This window comes from Acomys minous, assembly GCF_964271855.1.
Source record: "Acomys minous genome assembly, chromosome: 9".
Classification (NCBI taxonomy): domain Eukaryota; kingdom Metazoa; phylum Chordata; class Mammalia; order Rodentia; family Muridae; genus Acomys; species Acomys minous.
Genome location: NC_140490.1, coordinates 84,915,553 through 84,932,460, shown reverse-complemented (window position 1 = coordinate 84,932,460; position 16,908 = coordinate 84,915,553). Strand labels below are relative to the sequence as shown.

General features: G+C 38.1%; 1 protein-coding gene across 1 annotated transcript in view; it reads right to left on the bottom strand.

Moving 5' to 3' along the window:
• Window positions 1–838: 838 nt before the first annotated feature.
• The window catches only part of LOC311605909 (vomeronasal type-2 receptor 116-like), a gene marked incomplete at both ends in the record, with an annotated part of 34,247 nt that continues 18,177 nt past the window's right edge, over window positions 839–16,908 (bottom strand). Inside the window, one exon of the mRNA XM_084796746.1 lies at window positions 839–1,746. Coding sequence (XP_084652872.1) covers window positions 839–1,746 — 908 coding nt within the window. The remainder of the gene's footprint in view (window positions 1,747–16,908) is intronic.

Sequence of the window (16,908 nt, the reverse complement as noted above, 5' to 3'; positions counted from 1 at the left end):
CCTTTAAGTTAGAAAACAGATTTCCTGAATTTGGTCATTTGGTTACTTTATTTTTATATTCACCTCTGGAAGTTTGCCCTTGGGATGTATTTTACGAACATAAGATGATTCTTTTTCATTTTAACTTAAGATATTTGCTATAATATAATAAATACACCAGAAGTAGGGTTTTTATAGTTATACTGCATTCACATCAAATTTACATTCCAGAATTACTGACACATATGATTATATTCATAAGAATTGAATGGAAAGCAAAATTAGCTTTCTCTCAGTTTCTGATTTTTACAAACAAGCAAAATAAAAGCGAATACTCTTTATCTTGAGTGTTATGAGGTTTAATGATGTGGCCAAATATAAGTGACCATGACCAAAACGCATAGGTTATGTCATATACCATGTTCCAATCTGAAGAGGTTTTCATGTAATTTTTATAGTAAAATAAACATTGATCCAAAATTCAAGACATTCTCAGAATAAATTCCTGTAAACTTCATGTGGTCAAATTACAGCTAACCTGGTATTTCTGGCTATGATTATGTGGGACAGTATCTTATACTATCTTGACCATTGGTTTGATGAAAGGTAAGATCATTCTGTACATTGTAAACATATTTATCTGGAAGTCACATAATGAGACAAATTATAGCTGGTTGAGAAGAACGATAAGATATCTTGCAATAATTTGGTCCTGGACACAACATTCAAATCTTACAACACCAAATATCTAAATAATCTGGATAGTGGGATATATTATATTGTATAACAATTTCATCTGAGAACGTCTATTGATACATTAGAAACCCAAAAATGTAAGATGAGTTATTCTCAAGAAAGCTTATTTCCATCTATCTCTATTTCTTATGGCTTTCAATGAGTTCTTATCAGGTCTCATAAGAATAATATAACACTTGGGTATAAAGATACAACTTAGCAGCCCTGCACTGGATGCTAAGATGGAGAAGACTTCCACAACCACCATGACCTTCCCCTTAGTACTGTGGTAGACAGGGAGGAACGTGATCCAAACACTGCAGAATACCAGCATGCTGAATGTCAGGAACTTGGCTTCATTGAAGGTGTCAGGCAGGTTCCTGGCCAAAAAAGCTACAGTGAAGCTTCCAATAGACAGAGCTCCCAGATATCCCAAGACACAGTAGAAGGCTGTGACTGAGCCCTTATTGCACACAATGATGATCTGACCATGTTCAGTGTGTGCATCTGTTTCAACAAAGGGAGGAGATGTTCCCAGCCAGACTCCACAGACGATAAATTGTATGAGTGTACAGATGGGAATGATGAATTTGGGTGTCCCCGATATAAGTGACCTTCTCAGGCTTCTTCCTGGAGCTGTAGACTTGAAAGCCAAGACCACTGTAGTGGTTTTGGCCAAGATAGTAGATACTGCCACTGTGAAAACAACTCCAAATACAGTCTGTTGCAGGATGCAGCTGGCTGAGTTTGGATGACCAATGAAGAGCAAGGAGCAAAGAAAACAGAAATTGAGGGAAATGAGCAGGATATAGCTGAGAGTACTGTTATTAGCTTTCACAACAGGAGTCTTTCGGTGCTTCACAAAAACCACAAGAACAAGTGTGGTGAGTGAAGAAAACCACAAGACCATAGTAGCCAATGTCATGCCCAAGGGACTTTCATAAGCCAGAAATGTCACATCTTTTTGGAGGCAGTGGGTTTGCTCTGTGTTGGGGTACTGGTCATCTGGACACTTCACACACTGATCCACATCTGGCAAGAAATGTAGTGTGATATCAGCATAACTTCTGTTGTCTCCTACTTGCTATACCACCACACCCAAAGCAACTCATTAGAGAAATTGAGCTTTGATGGCTTTGTAAGTTAATACTACATATTTTTTAGTGACAAATGAATACATGAATAATTTTCATTTGCTCTGTGTATTTATTGAACCCCTTTTCTCATCTCCAAATTAACACAACATATCAATTCTCACTGTATATTTTGTATGCTACCATAATTTAGGCAGGAAGCTTCACAAAAGCAAACATTTAAAACTCTTAATTCTAGGAAATTGAATGCTCATAGTTTCTCAGAAACAGCAGGTTTTGTGTCTGTTGGACCCTATTACTTTTCTTCATATGACAGAAGAGATAAACTAAAACCTACAAAATATGTTAAGAATTGTTTGACTCTCACCAATGAGTGTAAATGCACCTCCATTTCACAATCATCTAAGATTATGCTTAAAAAACTTTATCTCTTTATTATTTTGTTTTTCAACTTAACACAAACTAATGTCATCTTTGAAGAGGGAATACCAAGTGACAAAAGGCCTCTGTGAGACTGTCCAATAGACAAGTCTGTGTGGCATTTTCTTAAATAATGATTATTGTAAGAAGATCTAGGGAGATCCATGATGGTGTCAAGCAGCATGGACGGTGTTTAGAAGCTTCAGTAAATGATTCAGGGAATGCACAGAATTCTTAACTGGGAAAAGCAAGCTCCCTGCCCCACTATAGCAGGGGTATTACACAGTTTGAAAAGACCAAAATATAGAAGGCCTGTGTACCCCTGCACAGAAGAGGAGAGCAGATATTCTCAGACCACAGTGACAGTAGTGGCAGCTGAGTTTTGCAGCTGGGGAACCCTCTGGCAGAGGAGATCGGTTTGGTGACCTGTGGCAATTGCTGCAGAAGAGGGAACTCTGCAAAATTTGGGCCCTGCGACCCTAGTTGAACTTGGCTTGTGCTTTGGGTCCCGTGACCCAAGCTCAACTCAGCACATGGATTGTGACCTGACACCCAAACTGGACTCAATGCACACAGAGTCCCTAGCTGAATTCACTGAGTGGTTTGGGCCCTGAGACCCTAGCTGAGCTTGGTGATCAGTCTTGACCCTGAGACTCTGGCTGGACTCAGCACGTGGTTTGGGCCCAGAATCCCTAGCTAAATTTGGCATGCGATTTGGGCCCAGAGTTCCTGGCTGAACTTGGAGGGCAATTTGGGCACAGAGAACCTAGCTGAACTTGGTGAGTGGTTTGAGCTCTGAGACTCTAGCTGAGAACAGCATGCAGTTTTGGCCCAGAGTCCCTGGCTGAACTTGCCAGGCACTTTGGGCCCAGAAACTCTAGCTGAGCTTGGCAAGCAGTCCCAGCCCTGAGACTCTGGGTGGACTCGGAGTGTAGTCCATACCTTGAGACTCTAGATGAACTCAGCAGCTTCAATGTGTGGTTTGGGCTGGTGACACTGGTTGGGCTTAGCATTAACTGGACTATGTGTATGGAATAGGACCCAAGACCAGCTTGTGTCCAGAGAAACGAACTGGACTCAGTGTGTGTCCAGTTTGGGCCCTGTGACACTAACGTCGACTCTACAAGAGGTTTGAGTGTCAAAACTCTACCAGAAATCACAGACCAGTGAAGGATCAAAGCTCCAGGGCTAAGGATATCTTGGGGATACAGGGAGTAGAGTGTCCAACAGACCCCCTCCACCCAACCTGTAAGGGGACACAGAATGTTGTGAACACTTTGGCCTTGCACAGCGCACATTCAGACACCCAGGACAATTAAAGGACCCACAGTACAAAGGAGCGGGGGATCACGGGCTGTGAGAGACCACTAGCTTCCGGCCTAAGGAAATAATGAGAATCTATCCTCAGACTCCCTCCACCCCACTCTGGAAGCTACCTCCCCAAAACAGAAATGGCAAAAATGACTAAAGGACAGTGTAAACTCATATGCAAAAAACCAAAACAATATGGCTCCTCCAGATCCCAGCTATCCCAAAGAAAACAACTGATAGAGCTCAAACACAACAGAAATACAAGAAAATGACCTCAAATCCTTAGTAATGAGGATGATAGTGGAGGAAACAAATAAAATTCATAATCAAATGCAGGAAGACGCAGCCAAACAGGTAGAAGAAAATAAAAGAGGTCTATAGAGAGGCACTGGGAAAAAAGCCGGAAAATGCAAACAATCAGATGAAGGAAATCAATACAACTGTTCAAGCTCTGAAGGTCTATAAAGAGGCAATGGAAGAAACTCAGGAATATATAAAAAGTCAGGTGAAAGAAATCAATAAAATATTCAAGATCTGAAGTTGAAAATGAATTCAATGATAAACACAGACAGAAGAGAAACGGGAACATGAGAGCTCAGAGAGGAAGCTGAACAGCACAGAAGTGAGCCTGTCTAACAGAATCCAAGAGATGGAGGAATGAATCTCAGGTCTAGAAGATACAATCACAGATCTTGAAGCAACCATTAAAGAAAATGCTAAATCTGGAAAAATCCTGACACAAAACATCAAAGAAATCAAGGACACCATGAAAAGAAGAAATATGAGGATAATAGGCATTGAGGAAAGAGAAGATGCCAGACTCCAAGGCCAAGAAAATATTCTCAACAAAATCATAGAAGAAAAATTCCCAAAGCTAAAGAAAGAGATGCCTATAAACATAGAAGAGGGCTACAGAACAACAAATAAAATAGACCAGAAATGAAAAACTTCCCATCACATAATAATCAAAACAAAAAATATACAGAACAAAGAAAAATATTAGAAGCTGCAAGGGAAAAGGGCCAAATAACATTTAAAGGCAAACCTATCAGAATTACACCTGACATCTCAGCAGAGACCATCAAAGCCAGAAGGGCCTGGACAGAGATTCTGAAGACCCTAAGTGACCACAGGTGCCAGGCCAGACTACTTTACCCAGCAAGACTATCAATAACCATTGACAGAGAAAACAAAATATTCCATTAAAAAAACAAATTTAAACAGTACCTATCCACAAATCCAGCTTTACAGATGGTACTAGAAGGAAAACTCCACCCCAAAGGGACAAGCTACAACCAAAACTTCACAGGAAATAGCAACTACACCACTGCAAATAAACAACCACACAAACGCTGTACTGCAACCAACATCAAAATTAAGACTCTTAACAGTCACTGGTCATTAATATCTCTCAACATCAATGGTCTCAATTCTCCAATAAAAAGACACAGACTGACTGAATGGATGCATAAACAAAATCTAACATACTTCTGCCTTCAAGAAATACATGTCTAATTTCTTAAGTTCTTTATATATTTTGGATATTAGACCTTTGTCAGATGAAGAGTCGGTGAAGATCTTTTCCCAGTCTGTAGGCTGTCGCTTTGTTCTCTTGACAGTGTCACCTGCCTTACAGAAGCTTCTCAGCCTCATGAGGTCCCATTTATTAATTGTTGATGTTAAGGCCTGGGCTGTTGGTGTTCTGTTCAGGAAGTTGTCTCCTGTGCCTATGAGTTCCAGACTCTTCCCCACTTTTTCCTCTAACTGGGTTAATGTCTGTGGTTTTAGGTTGAGGTCTTTAATCCACTTGGACTTGAGTTTTGTGCATGGTGACAAATAGGGGTCTAATTTCAATTTTCTACATGTAGACATCCAGTTAGACCAGCACCATTTGTTGAAGATGCTGTCGTTTTTCCATTGAATGGATTTGGCTTCTTTGTCGAAAATCAGGTGAGCAAATGTGTGTGGATTCATCTCTGGGTCTTCAGTTCGATTCCATTGATCACCAAACCAAATAACCCAATTGAGAAATGGGGCGCAGAGCTAAACAGAGAATTCTCAACAGAGGAATATCAAATGGCTGAGAAACACTTAAAGAAATGCTCGACCTCCTTAGTCATCAGAGAAATGCAAATCAAAACGACACTGAGATTCCATCTTACACCCATCAGAATGGCTAAGATCAATAACTCAACTGACGCCTCATGCTGGCGAGGGTGTGGAGAAAGAGGAACACTCCTGCATTGCTGGTGGGAATGCAAACTAGTACAACCACTTTGGAAAGCTATCTGGTGCTTTCTCAGAAAAATGGGAATAGGGCTTCCTCAAGACCCAGCTATTCCACTCCTTGGAATATACCCAGAGGATGTACTACCACACAACAGGGACATATGCTCAACCATGTTCATAGCTGCCTTATTCATAATAGCCAGAACTTGGAAACAACCTACGTGTCCCTCAATAGAAGAATGGATAAAGAAACTGTGGTACATTTACACTATGGAATACTACTCAGCTATTAAAAACAAGGAATTTCCAAAATTTGTGGACAAATGGATTGAACTAGAAATTGTCATAATGAGTGAGTTCACACAGAAGCAAAAAGAGCTAAATGGTATATACTCACTTATATCGAGACACTAGTCCAAGGTGTACGTCCCCATGAAAAACTGTACCTACCAGAATAGTGGGTAAGAGGGGAGGACATCCTATTGAAACTTTAGGTGGGAGAAGCCTGGGAGAAAGAGGAAATGGAAGGATCCAGTGGGTCCTGGAAAACTATAGGCGAGTCTGGGCCCTGGGGTCCTCTGCAAACTGTGGCGACAGCCAAGGAAAAAATAGGCAGTAAAAACCTTGAACCCCTACCCGGACTAGCCGATGGACATTCTCCACTGTTGAGTGGAGAAGGAGATCTAACTTTCACACAAACTCTGGTGCCCCATATTTGAACATGTCCCTTGGACGGAGATGCCTGGTGGCACTCAGAGGAAAGATAATAGGTCACCAAGGAGAGACTTGATACCATATGAGCATATTCAGGGGGAGGAGGTCCCCCTCAGACACAGACTTAGGGGAGGGGAGGGGAGTAGTAGGAGGGAAGTGGGAGGAAGGGAGGAATGGGAGGATACATGGGATGGGCTAACAACTGAGATGTAATATGTATAAATTAATAAAAATGTATTTAAAAAAAAAAAAGAAATACATGTCATCTATAAAGATAGACATTACTAAAGGGAAAAATGCTGGAAAAATATTCCAAACAAATGGTCACAAGAAGCAAGCAGGCATAGCCATTTTAATATCTAACAAAATAGACATTCAACAAAAATTAATCAAAAGAGATGAAGAAGGACAGTTCATACTCATCAAAGTTAAAGTCAACCAAGAGAACATCACAATTCTGAACATCTATGCTCCCAATAAAAAGGCACCCACATTTGTAAAAAAAATCTATTAATGAAGTTTAAACCACACATCGATCCTCACAAAATAATAGTGGGGAACATCAACACCTCACTCTCACTGAAGGATAGGTCATTGAAACAGAAACTAAGCCAAGAAATAACATCATTATCCAATGTCATGAATCAAATGGATCTAACAAATATCTACAGAACCTTTCATCCAAACAAAAAGGAATATACCTTCTTCTCTGCACTCCATGGAACCTTCTCCAAAATTGATCATATAATAGGTCATTAAAGCAAGGCTCAACAGATACAAGAGAATCTGTACCTTGTATCATATCAGATCACCATGGTCTTAGGTTGCACTTCAACAACAACAGATATAACAAAAGCCTACACATACATGGAAACTAAACAACTCTCTACTTAATGACACCTGGGTCAGGGAAGAAATAAAGGAAGAAGTTAAGGACTCCATGAAATTCAATGAAAATGAAGGAACAGCATACTCAATTTTGTAGGAAAAATTCAAAGCAGTGCTAAGAGGTAAATTCATAGCATTAAGTGCCTTTGAAAAGAAATTGGAAACATCCCACATAAGCAACTTAAGGACACAGCTGGAAGACCTAGAAAAAAGGAGCAGAAACACCCAAGAGGAGTAGAATTCTGGAAATAATCAAACTCAGGGCTGAAATCAATGAGTTAGAAACAAAGAGAATAATTCAAATAATCAACAAAATCAGGAGTTGGTTCTCTGAGAAAATCTACAACATAGACAAACCATTAACCAAACTAACTAAAAGGCACAGAGACAGTATCAAAATCAACAAAATCAGAAATGAAAAGGGAGACATAACAACAGACACTGAAGAAATACAAAGAATTATAAGATCCTACTTCGAAGGCATATATGCCACACAACTTGAAAACCTAAGGAAAATGGATGATTTTCTTGATCAATTCCACTTGCCAAAATTGAGTGAAGAACAGATAAACAAGCTAAATAGTCCCATTTCACCTACAGAAATAGAAGCAATCATTGATAGTCTCCCAACCAAAAAAAGCCCAGGGCCAGATGGTTTCAGAGCAGAATTCTACCAGACCTTCAAGGATGTGCTAATACCAATACTCTTAAAGCTACCCCAAAAGCTAGAAATGGATGGAAGATTACCAAATTCATTCTATGAGGCCATAGTCACATTGATACCTAACCCTCACAAAGACCCAACAAAGAAAGAAAATTTCAGACTAATTTCTCTTGTGAACATCAATGCAAAAATACTCAATAAAATACTTGCAAAATGGATACAAGGACCAAACAAAGATGTCATTCACCATGACCAAGTAGGCTTCATTCCAGACATGTAGGGATGGTTTAATATATGGAAATCCATCAATGTAATCCACCATATAAACAAACTAAAAGAGAAAAACTACATGATCATCTCCTTAGATGCAGAGAAAGCATATGATAAAATCCAACACCCATTCATGTTTAAAGTTTTGGAGAGATCAGGGATACAAGGCACATACCTGAACATAATAAAAGCTATATATAGCAAGATAATAGCCAAAATCAAAGTAAATGGTGAGATATTCAAGGAAATTCCTCTAAAATCGGGAACAAGGCAAGGCTGCCCACTCTCTGCATATCTCTTCAATATAGTACTGGAAGTTCTAGCCAGAGCAATAAGACAACAAAAGGAGATCAAGGGGATCCATATAGGAAAGGAGGAAGTCAAATTATCTGTATTTGAATATGATATGATAGTGTACATAAGTGACCCCCAAAATTCCACAAGAGAACTCCTACAGCTGACATACAATTGATAAACATGCCGAGGAAGAAATTAGGAAAACTACACACACCCTTCACATAACCCACAAGCAATATAAAATATTTAGGAGTTATTATAACCATACAAGTGAAGGACTTGTTTGAAAAAACTTCAAAACTCTAAAGAAAGAGATTGAAGATGATATGAGAAGATGGAATGATCTTCCTTGCTCATGGATCAGGAGAAATATCATAGTAAAAATGGCCATCTTACCAAAGTCAATTTACAGATTCAATGCAATCCCTATCAAGATACCTACACAATTTTTTAAAGACACTGAAAGTTCAATTCTCAATTTCATATGGAAAAAAAAACCAGAATAGCTAAAACAATCTTGTACAATAAAAGTTCCTCCAGAGGTATCTCTATAGGTGATTTCAAGCTGTACTATAAAGCAACAATAAGTAAAACAGCATGGTACTGGCACAGCAATAGGCTGGTTGATCAGTGGAATCGAATCGAAGACCCAGATACGAATCCACACACATGTGGTCACTTGATTTTTGACAAAGATGCCAAATCTATTCAATGGAAAAAGGATAGAATTTTCAACAAATGGTGCTGGTCTAACTGGATATCTACATATAGAAAAATGCAATTAGTCCCCAATTTGTCACCATGCACAAAACTCAAGTCCAAGTGGATTAAAGACCTCAACATAAAAACAGAGACATTATATCAGCAGGAAAAAGTGAGGAAGAGCCTGGAACACATTGGCACAGGAGATAACTTCCTTAACAGAACACAAATTGCCTAGGCCTTAAGGGCAACAATCAATAAATGGGACCTCATGAGGCTGAGAAGCTTCTGTAAGGCAGGAGACACTGTCAACAGGACAAAGCAATAGCCTACAGACTAGGAAAACATTTTCACCAACGCTACATCTGACAAAAGTCTAATATCCAAATATATAAAGAACTCAAGACATTAAACACCACCAAACCAAATAACCCAATTAAGAAATGGGGTTTGGAACTAAACAGAGAATTCTCAACAGAGGAATATCAAATGGCTGAGAAACACTTAAAGAAATGATTAACTTCCTTAGTCATCAGGGAAATGCAAATCAAAACAACTCTGAGATTCCATCTTACACCTATCAGAATGGCTAAGATCAAGAAATCAAGTGACAACACATGCTGGCAAGGATATGGAGAAAAAGGAACACTTTCATTGCTGGTGAGAATGCAAACTAGTACAGCCACTTTGGCAATCTATCTGGTGCTATCTCAGAAAACTGGGAATAAGGCTTCCTCAAGAGTCAGCTATTCCACTCCTTGGAATATACCCAGATGCTCCAGCACACAAGAAACTTTGCTCAACCACGTTCATAGCAGCCTTATTCATAATAGCCAGAATATGGAAACAGCCTAAGTAAAAGAATGGATAAAGAAACTGGTACATTTACACTATAGAATATTACTCAGCTAGTAAAAACAATGAATTCTAGAAATTTGTGGACAAATGGATTGAATGAAAAATTATCATAATGAGTGAGTTAGCCCAGAAGCAGAAAGAGTCAAATTGTATATACTCATTTATTTCTGGACACTAGCCCAAGGGGCATGTCCTATGAAAATCTTCAATTACCAGGAAAGTGATACAGAGGGAAGGACATCCTACTGGGACTCTAGGTGAGATAAGCCTGGGAGAATGAAGAAATAGAAGGATCCAGAGGGTCCTAGCAACCTACAAGTAGAACATTATGATGGGCAGATCTTGGCCCAGGAGTCCTGCTCAAACTATGGCACCAGCCAAGGACAATATGTGCAGTAAACTTTGAACCCCTACCCAGATCTACCCAATGGACAGGACATTCTTCCCAGTTGAGAGTGGAGAGTGGGGTCTGACTTTTACACGAACTCTGATACTCCATATTTGACCACATAGCCTGGTTGGAGAGACCTGGTGGCACTCAGAGGAAGGATAGCAGGATACCAAGAGGAGACTTGATACCCTATGAGCATATACAGGGGGAGGAAGTCCACCTTAGTCACAGTCATAGTGTAGGGCAGTAGGCAGCAAATGGGAGGGAGGAATGGGAGGATATAAGGAATGGAATAACAATTTAGATATAATCTGAATAAATTAATAAAATATATTTTTAAAAGAAAAAAGAAAAATGTGCACACACACACACACACACACACACACATACACACACACACACACACACACACACACACACACACACAATCTAGCCATTGGTGAGCAGAGCCAACTTGGGAAATAATTCTTAAATAGTATTAACATATTAGGTTACATGAGCTTTGGTAAGCAAAATAATAAGCTACTCCACAGCCTTTGTTTCAGTTTCAGCATTCAAGTTTCTGTCTTGAGTTTCTTCTCGAACTCCCTTCATGATAGATTTTAAACTTTATCTCCAAAGTTGCTCTTGGTCAAAGGTCTTTATAAAAGTAATGAAAAGCTAATTAAAGTGTCACCTTTTGTATAAGAATCAATGTAACATCAATTTTTGGAGAATAAAAACTACATTTGTATTGCACATAAGACCTGTTAAGTCTATACCATTCCTGTTTGGTTGTATAACACGTATTTATCCAAACTGCAAGCATCAGGATTGCAAAATATCAAAAAATGCAAGTGATGTAAACTATAATTTTCTTTGGAAGTTTGATCTTCCTACATGTAAGTTTTAATTTTCATCACAGAAAATGTTAATTTTTAAATTTTAATTACAGAGAAACTGTAGATAAAGATTGGCCATCTTTCTATTTTTTTCTTGGATCCAATTTTCACATTTGACAACCTTTCTTTGGGTAGGGCTAGGTTCTCATGGTGGGTCTCCCATTCTCTTAAATATATTCGTGTTATCTCATTTTAGTTTACATTTGGGTGGCCATGTTGATAAATCTTTATGGGTATAGTTTCTGATACTATGGGAACATCTATGTCACCGCATACTTTTTTCTCATCTGGCACTAGAAATCTTTCTTCTTTTTCTTTCATAATCTTCCCTGAGCCTCAAGTTTTAGCATGTTTGTAGACATATCTACCACCGAGATTGGGTTCCACAACTCTGTATTTTCATTGATTGTGGTTTTCTATGATGGAATCTGTCTGTTGGCAAGAGAGTTTTCCTTAATGAGGGGTGAAAATTCAGTTATATGTGTGTATTGTGCAAATGTTACAGATTGTTTTTAGAAAACATATTGGTTTCCCTACCCGGACGAGCCGATGGACATTCTTCACTGTTGAGTGGAGAAGGAGATCTAACTTTCACACAAACTCTGGCGCCCCATATTTGAGCATGTTCCTTGGATGGAGATGCCTCGTGGCACTCAGAGGAAAGATAATAGGTCACCAAGGAGAGACTTGATACCGTATGAGCATATACATGGGGAGGAGGTCCCCCTCAGACACAGACTTAGGGGAGGGGAGGGGAGTAGGGGGGAAGTGGGAGGAAGGGAGGAATGGGAGGATACATGGGATGGGCTAACAACTGAGATGTAATATGAATAAATTAATTAAAAAATAAAATTAAAAAAAGAAACATATTGGTTTATTAAATTAGAGGTTGTAGATTCTTATCAAATAAATAGAGCTTTACTACTAGTGAGTAGTAAGTTATATTTCAAATACCAGGTATATCTATCTTGTAGAACAGATATTCAGTTCAGATAGGAAAATGTTGATTTCCACCAGGATATGTGTACTATTACTACACTCTTAGGGTTATCATATCATGTTGGTAAATAGTGGTTTTCATACGTATCATTACTGGGGAGGGCTGTTAATTGACTTATTCCAATGAAAGTTTTCATGATGCCTTCTGGTACTATGAAGTCTACTCTTTTGGGACACAACACTAGGTCAGTTGCAGATCAGCTGTGTCACGGAAATGTTTCTGAAGTACATGTTACCTTTGCCAATAGTGGCTTACCTTCCACCTTTTGAGGAAAACAAGGGACAACAAGAAAGGCTGTAGAGTTTGATTGTTATTTGGGCAGCCCTGACAAACAAGTCAAAAGAAGGCTTCCCATGTCTAGTATTCGTGTTTTTATTAGGTGATCCTTGACTCTTGAATGGACCACTACCATACCATGTGAGAAAATTTCATTAAACTATTTATGTAGTCCTCTCCAGGGAAGAGCACACCAATTAGATGTCCAGTGACAAATTGTTAGCCCTGAAAACATACATACAATTAACATTATGTGGAATGAGCAGGGTAAAATTAGTAATTTGTTTGAATATACATATACATTTATGCAAGCAGTGAACAATTAGTGAAAAAAGAGACCACACACTAGAAGAGTACTGAGGCATATATGATATCCTTAAAATGAGAAAATGGAAGGGAAATGTTGTAATTACATTTAAATCTCAAAATAATTTTTTAAAATTCCACTATTTCTACTTTCATTTTAAATTTTGTTAATCACTGTCATATATGTTAGTATTTTGTCTGTATGTGTATCTGTGTGACACATATATGACCCATGACATTAGATTCCAAAGAGTATAATACATCCCCTTGGGATGTGTTACAGTCAGCTGTGAGCTCTACTGTAAATGAATAGTCAATACAACCAACCAAAAAAAAATCTCTCTAGCCATCAGTTTAGAGACTTTCTGCATATATAAACATAAAATAAAATACAAATATATACTATATGTAGATATATGTTAAATATACTTCAACTTTTTCCTGCATAGTGTTTTAATTTTCCAAGTGATTTTGTGTAACTTTTGGCAAAGCTTTTTCAAAAATATTATTAAAATTGTAGTTATTTCATAACCATATTCAAACTGTATTTAGCTTATTTTCAAAATACAACATGACAAATGTAAATGGAAATTTTGTTCATTGTTTTTATAGTGAGATGTAACTAATATTAATTACTAATACAGTATTTATTTAGAATTTTCATTTATATCAATTAAAGAAACAATGTCATTTTATTTTAAATATTTGAAGAAATAGTTTATTTTGCTTATGAGTTATAATTCAACCTCTAAGGAATGTAAAGCAGCATTGAGGCATAGAATGTGAGGGAGACTTCCTATTGGCTTCATTTCTCTGTCTTGTTCAGTTAACTTTCTTATGTAGCCTGGGACCACCTGTGAGGACTGAGTTCTTATATAAATTATCCAGCCATATGGTCCTTCAGAAACAAATACTGGCCAGCTGATGGAGGCAATTTCTCAAATAGAGTGCCCTCTTACCAAATGTGTCCAGTTGATAAACTCCTTTAGCCATCATATTGACCAAGTATCAAAAGCCAAATTCACTGGCTAAGTTACACTAAGGCTTTAGGTAGTATAGCCAGCATTTGCAAGATAAAAAAATTTTTGTTAGACATGTAATAAAAATTATGCTTTTCAGATTTTCTTCTATTCTAAAAAGTTTTATTAAAATCTGAGAATTTTATATAATGTATTTTGATCACATCAACTCTCACTCCTCAAGTCCTCTTAGATTCCCCCGTACCTCCCTACCTCACCCACCCAATAATCATGCTCTTCTTTCCTACGTCCCTCCCTTCCTCTCTCTCCTTCCTTTCCTCCTTCCTTCCATTCCAAATATCTTTCTCTCCATGGCTCTGTCCCTAACAATTTCATTTTATGTCCACTACTCTTGGATATGGAACATTCCGTAGAATTCTGTGGATGCACTTCAAATCACAGAATTTTAAGAACTGATTCTGATTTCACTAGTAGGTAGCAAATATCAATTAACTTCTTGAATAAGGGTAGGGTATGTATCTACTACACTTCTCATACTCATTCTTTAGTTTTGCCTGGCTTGAGTTTATATTCATATTTGTACTGGTCCTATGGCTCCCAAAAACATTGTTTCCTTGAAGATATCTATCTTTCAATCTTCCCACCTCCACTTCCATAAAGAACCCTGAAGCTTCAAGTGTGACATAGACATCCCATTTAGGGTGCAGCACCAGGCTAGGTTCTCACTTCCCTGAACAATGGCCATATAAGGGTCTCATTTAAGTATCTTCAACTGCAGGGAAAAGCTTACTTGATGGGGGCTGAGAGATGTTTTATTTATTTTTAAAAGTATGTAATTTAGAAAGTTCTACTGGTTTTAATATGTTTTTCAAAAGGATTTACGTTTGTGTTGTCTTTCCTTTTATTTCTCCTCTACTTTGTTCTCCAACTTTATTATAGCCCATTCAATTTCCCCCTTTCTCAATTTAAAGAGCTATATTCCATTTTCCATTAGTTTGAAGATCCCCTCCTTAATGTTTTCCTAGCCTCTGTGATTATTTCAAATGAAGCACACACCTAAAGCTTAAAACCTGGCACCCACATATAAGAAAGAATATGTGGTGTCTATGTTATGGGTCTCTGAAACCTCACTTAGGATGACTTCTCCCAGTATCATCCACTCCTTTAAGCAACATAATTTCATTTTTCTTAAGAGGTGAATAACTTTTCATTGTGTAAATGCGTCCCATTTTTAGTATCTATTTACCAGTTGAAGTATATCTAAGCTATTCCTATTTTATTTTTATAAAATTATTTACTTAGTCACTTTACACCCCAATTGGAGCCTGTTACCTCCTCTTCTCCCAGTTTCAGTCTCACAAAACCTCTGTCCATTCTCCCCTACCCTTCTATTAGAATAAGAGGCTTCCAGGGGTATCAACTCACCCTGGCACAGCAGGTTGCAGCAGGTCTAAAGGGCATCCTTTATCATTGAGGCCAGACATAGAATCATAGCTAGGTGAAAGGGAACCAATGGCAGGTATCAGAGTCAGTCCATACTCCAATTTTTTGTGGAACCACATAATGAACAAGCTGCACATCTTCTATATGTGTGTAGGACACCTAGGTCCAGCCCATGCATGCTCTTTGATTTGTATTTCCATCTCTGAGTGTTCCCCCATGGTTCCAGGTTAATTTACTCTGTAAATCTTTTTCTGGTGTCCTTGACCCCCTTCAGCTCCCTCAATCCTTACTTCCACTCTTCCACATGATTCCCAGAGTTTCAGTTATTGATTGGCTGTGTTACTCTTCATCTGTTTCCATCAGCTACTTAAATATCAGAATGGTAAATAAACTAGACAACAGAAGTAGATGGATCAAGTGACCTGAAAAAGGGGTGGACAGGAGAATTGGGGTGTATCTCTGTTGCAAGTAGAAGGGGAAAGACTGGAAGAATGAACAGTAATCAGTGCTGAGGGCACCTTGTGTGTCAACAGTCATGACCCTAGCTGAGATTCCTAGCAGCTGGAGAAATAATACCTGAAGTCTCAACTTTCTGTAGCTAAATGGGACTGTCGCTGGAAGAAGAGTGACACCAAATCACAAATAAAACCATAAACCCAATATTTGTCCTGCCTACCATAAGTGTAGAGATAAAATAGAGTAGAGACTGAGAAAAAGGATAATCAATACCTGGCCCATCTTACTCCCCCACTCCAAACCCGAATGAGAAAGCACTAACCTCTGACATTATTATTGCTACTCTGCTATCATTGCAGACAAGAACCTAGAAAAGTCATTTTTATTTTCTATCTATTGTGAATATATCCAATAAAGTTGGATGAGCAAGTATTTCTCTAGTAAGATATCATGTCCTTTGGGTATATACTGCAAAGATGTTCTTACTAATGTGCTTAATAGCTGCATCGGTATTAATTCCCATCTGCAGTAAATAATTTTTCTTCCTTTCCAATATGAGAGGAATTCCATATCATTCATACTTGCTGTTGTTTATTTTGGTCATTATCATTTGGTGAGGTGACTTCTTAAAGTAGGTTTACTTTGTATTTCTCTGATGCCTAAAGTAATTTGTATCATCTTTGTATCATGTTTTCAGAACTTTGTGGTTTGCAACTTGCTGCAATTTTTAATTTGTTTACTTTTTTCAGTTATTCATATATTCTAGATATTAACCCATTATCAGATGTACTATTAGTAAAAGAGTATTTTTGGCCAATATTCTAGGCAATAGGAAATCAAATAATCATGCATAGACATTTCAAACCAGGCCTATAACTATTCAAGAAGTAATCCCAATGGCTAACAAGCAGAGCTTCATAAAATTATAAAGATTGTGTATGGGAAAGACAAAAGTGTATTTAGTGAAGAGATATCCTATAGAATGTAAGATATACATTTTCTTTTGTATCTTAT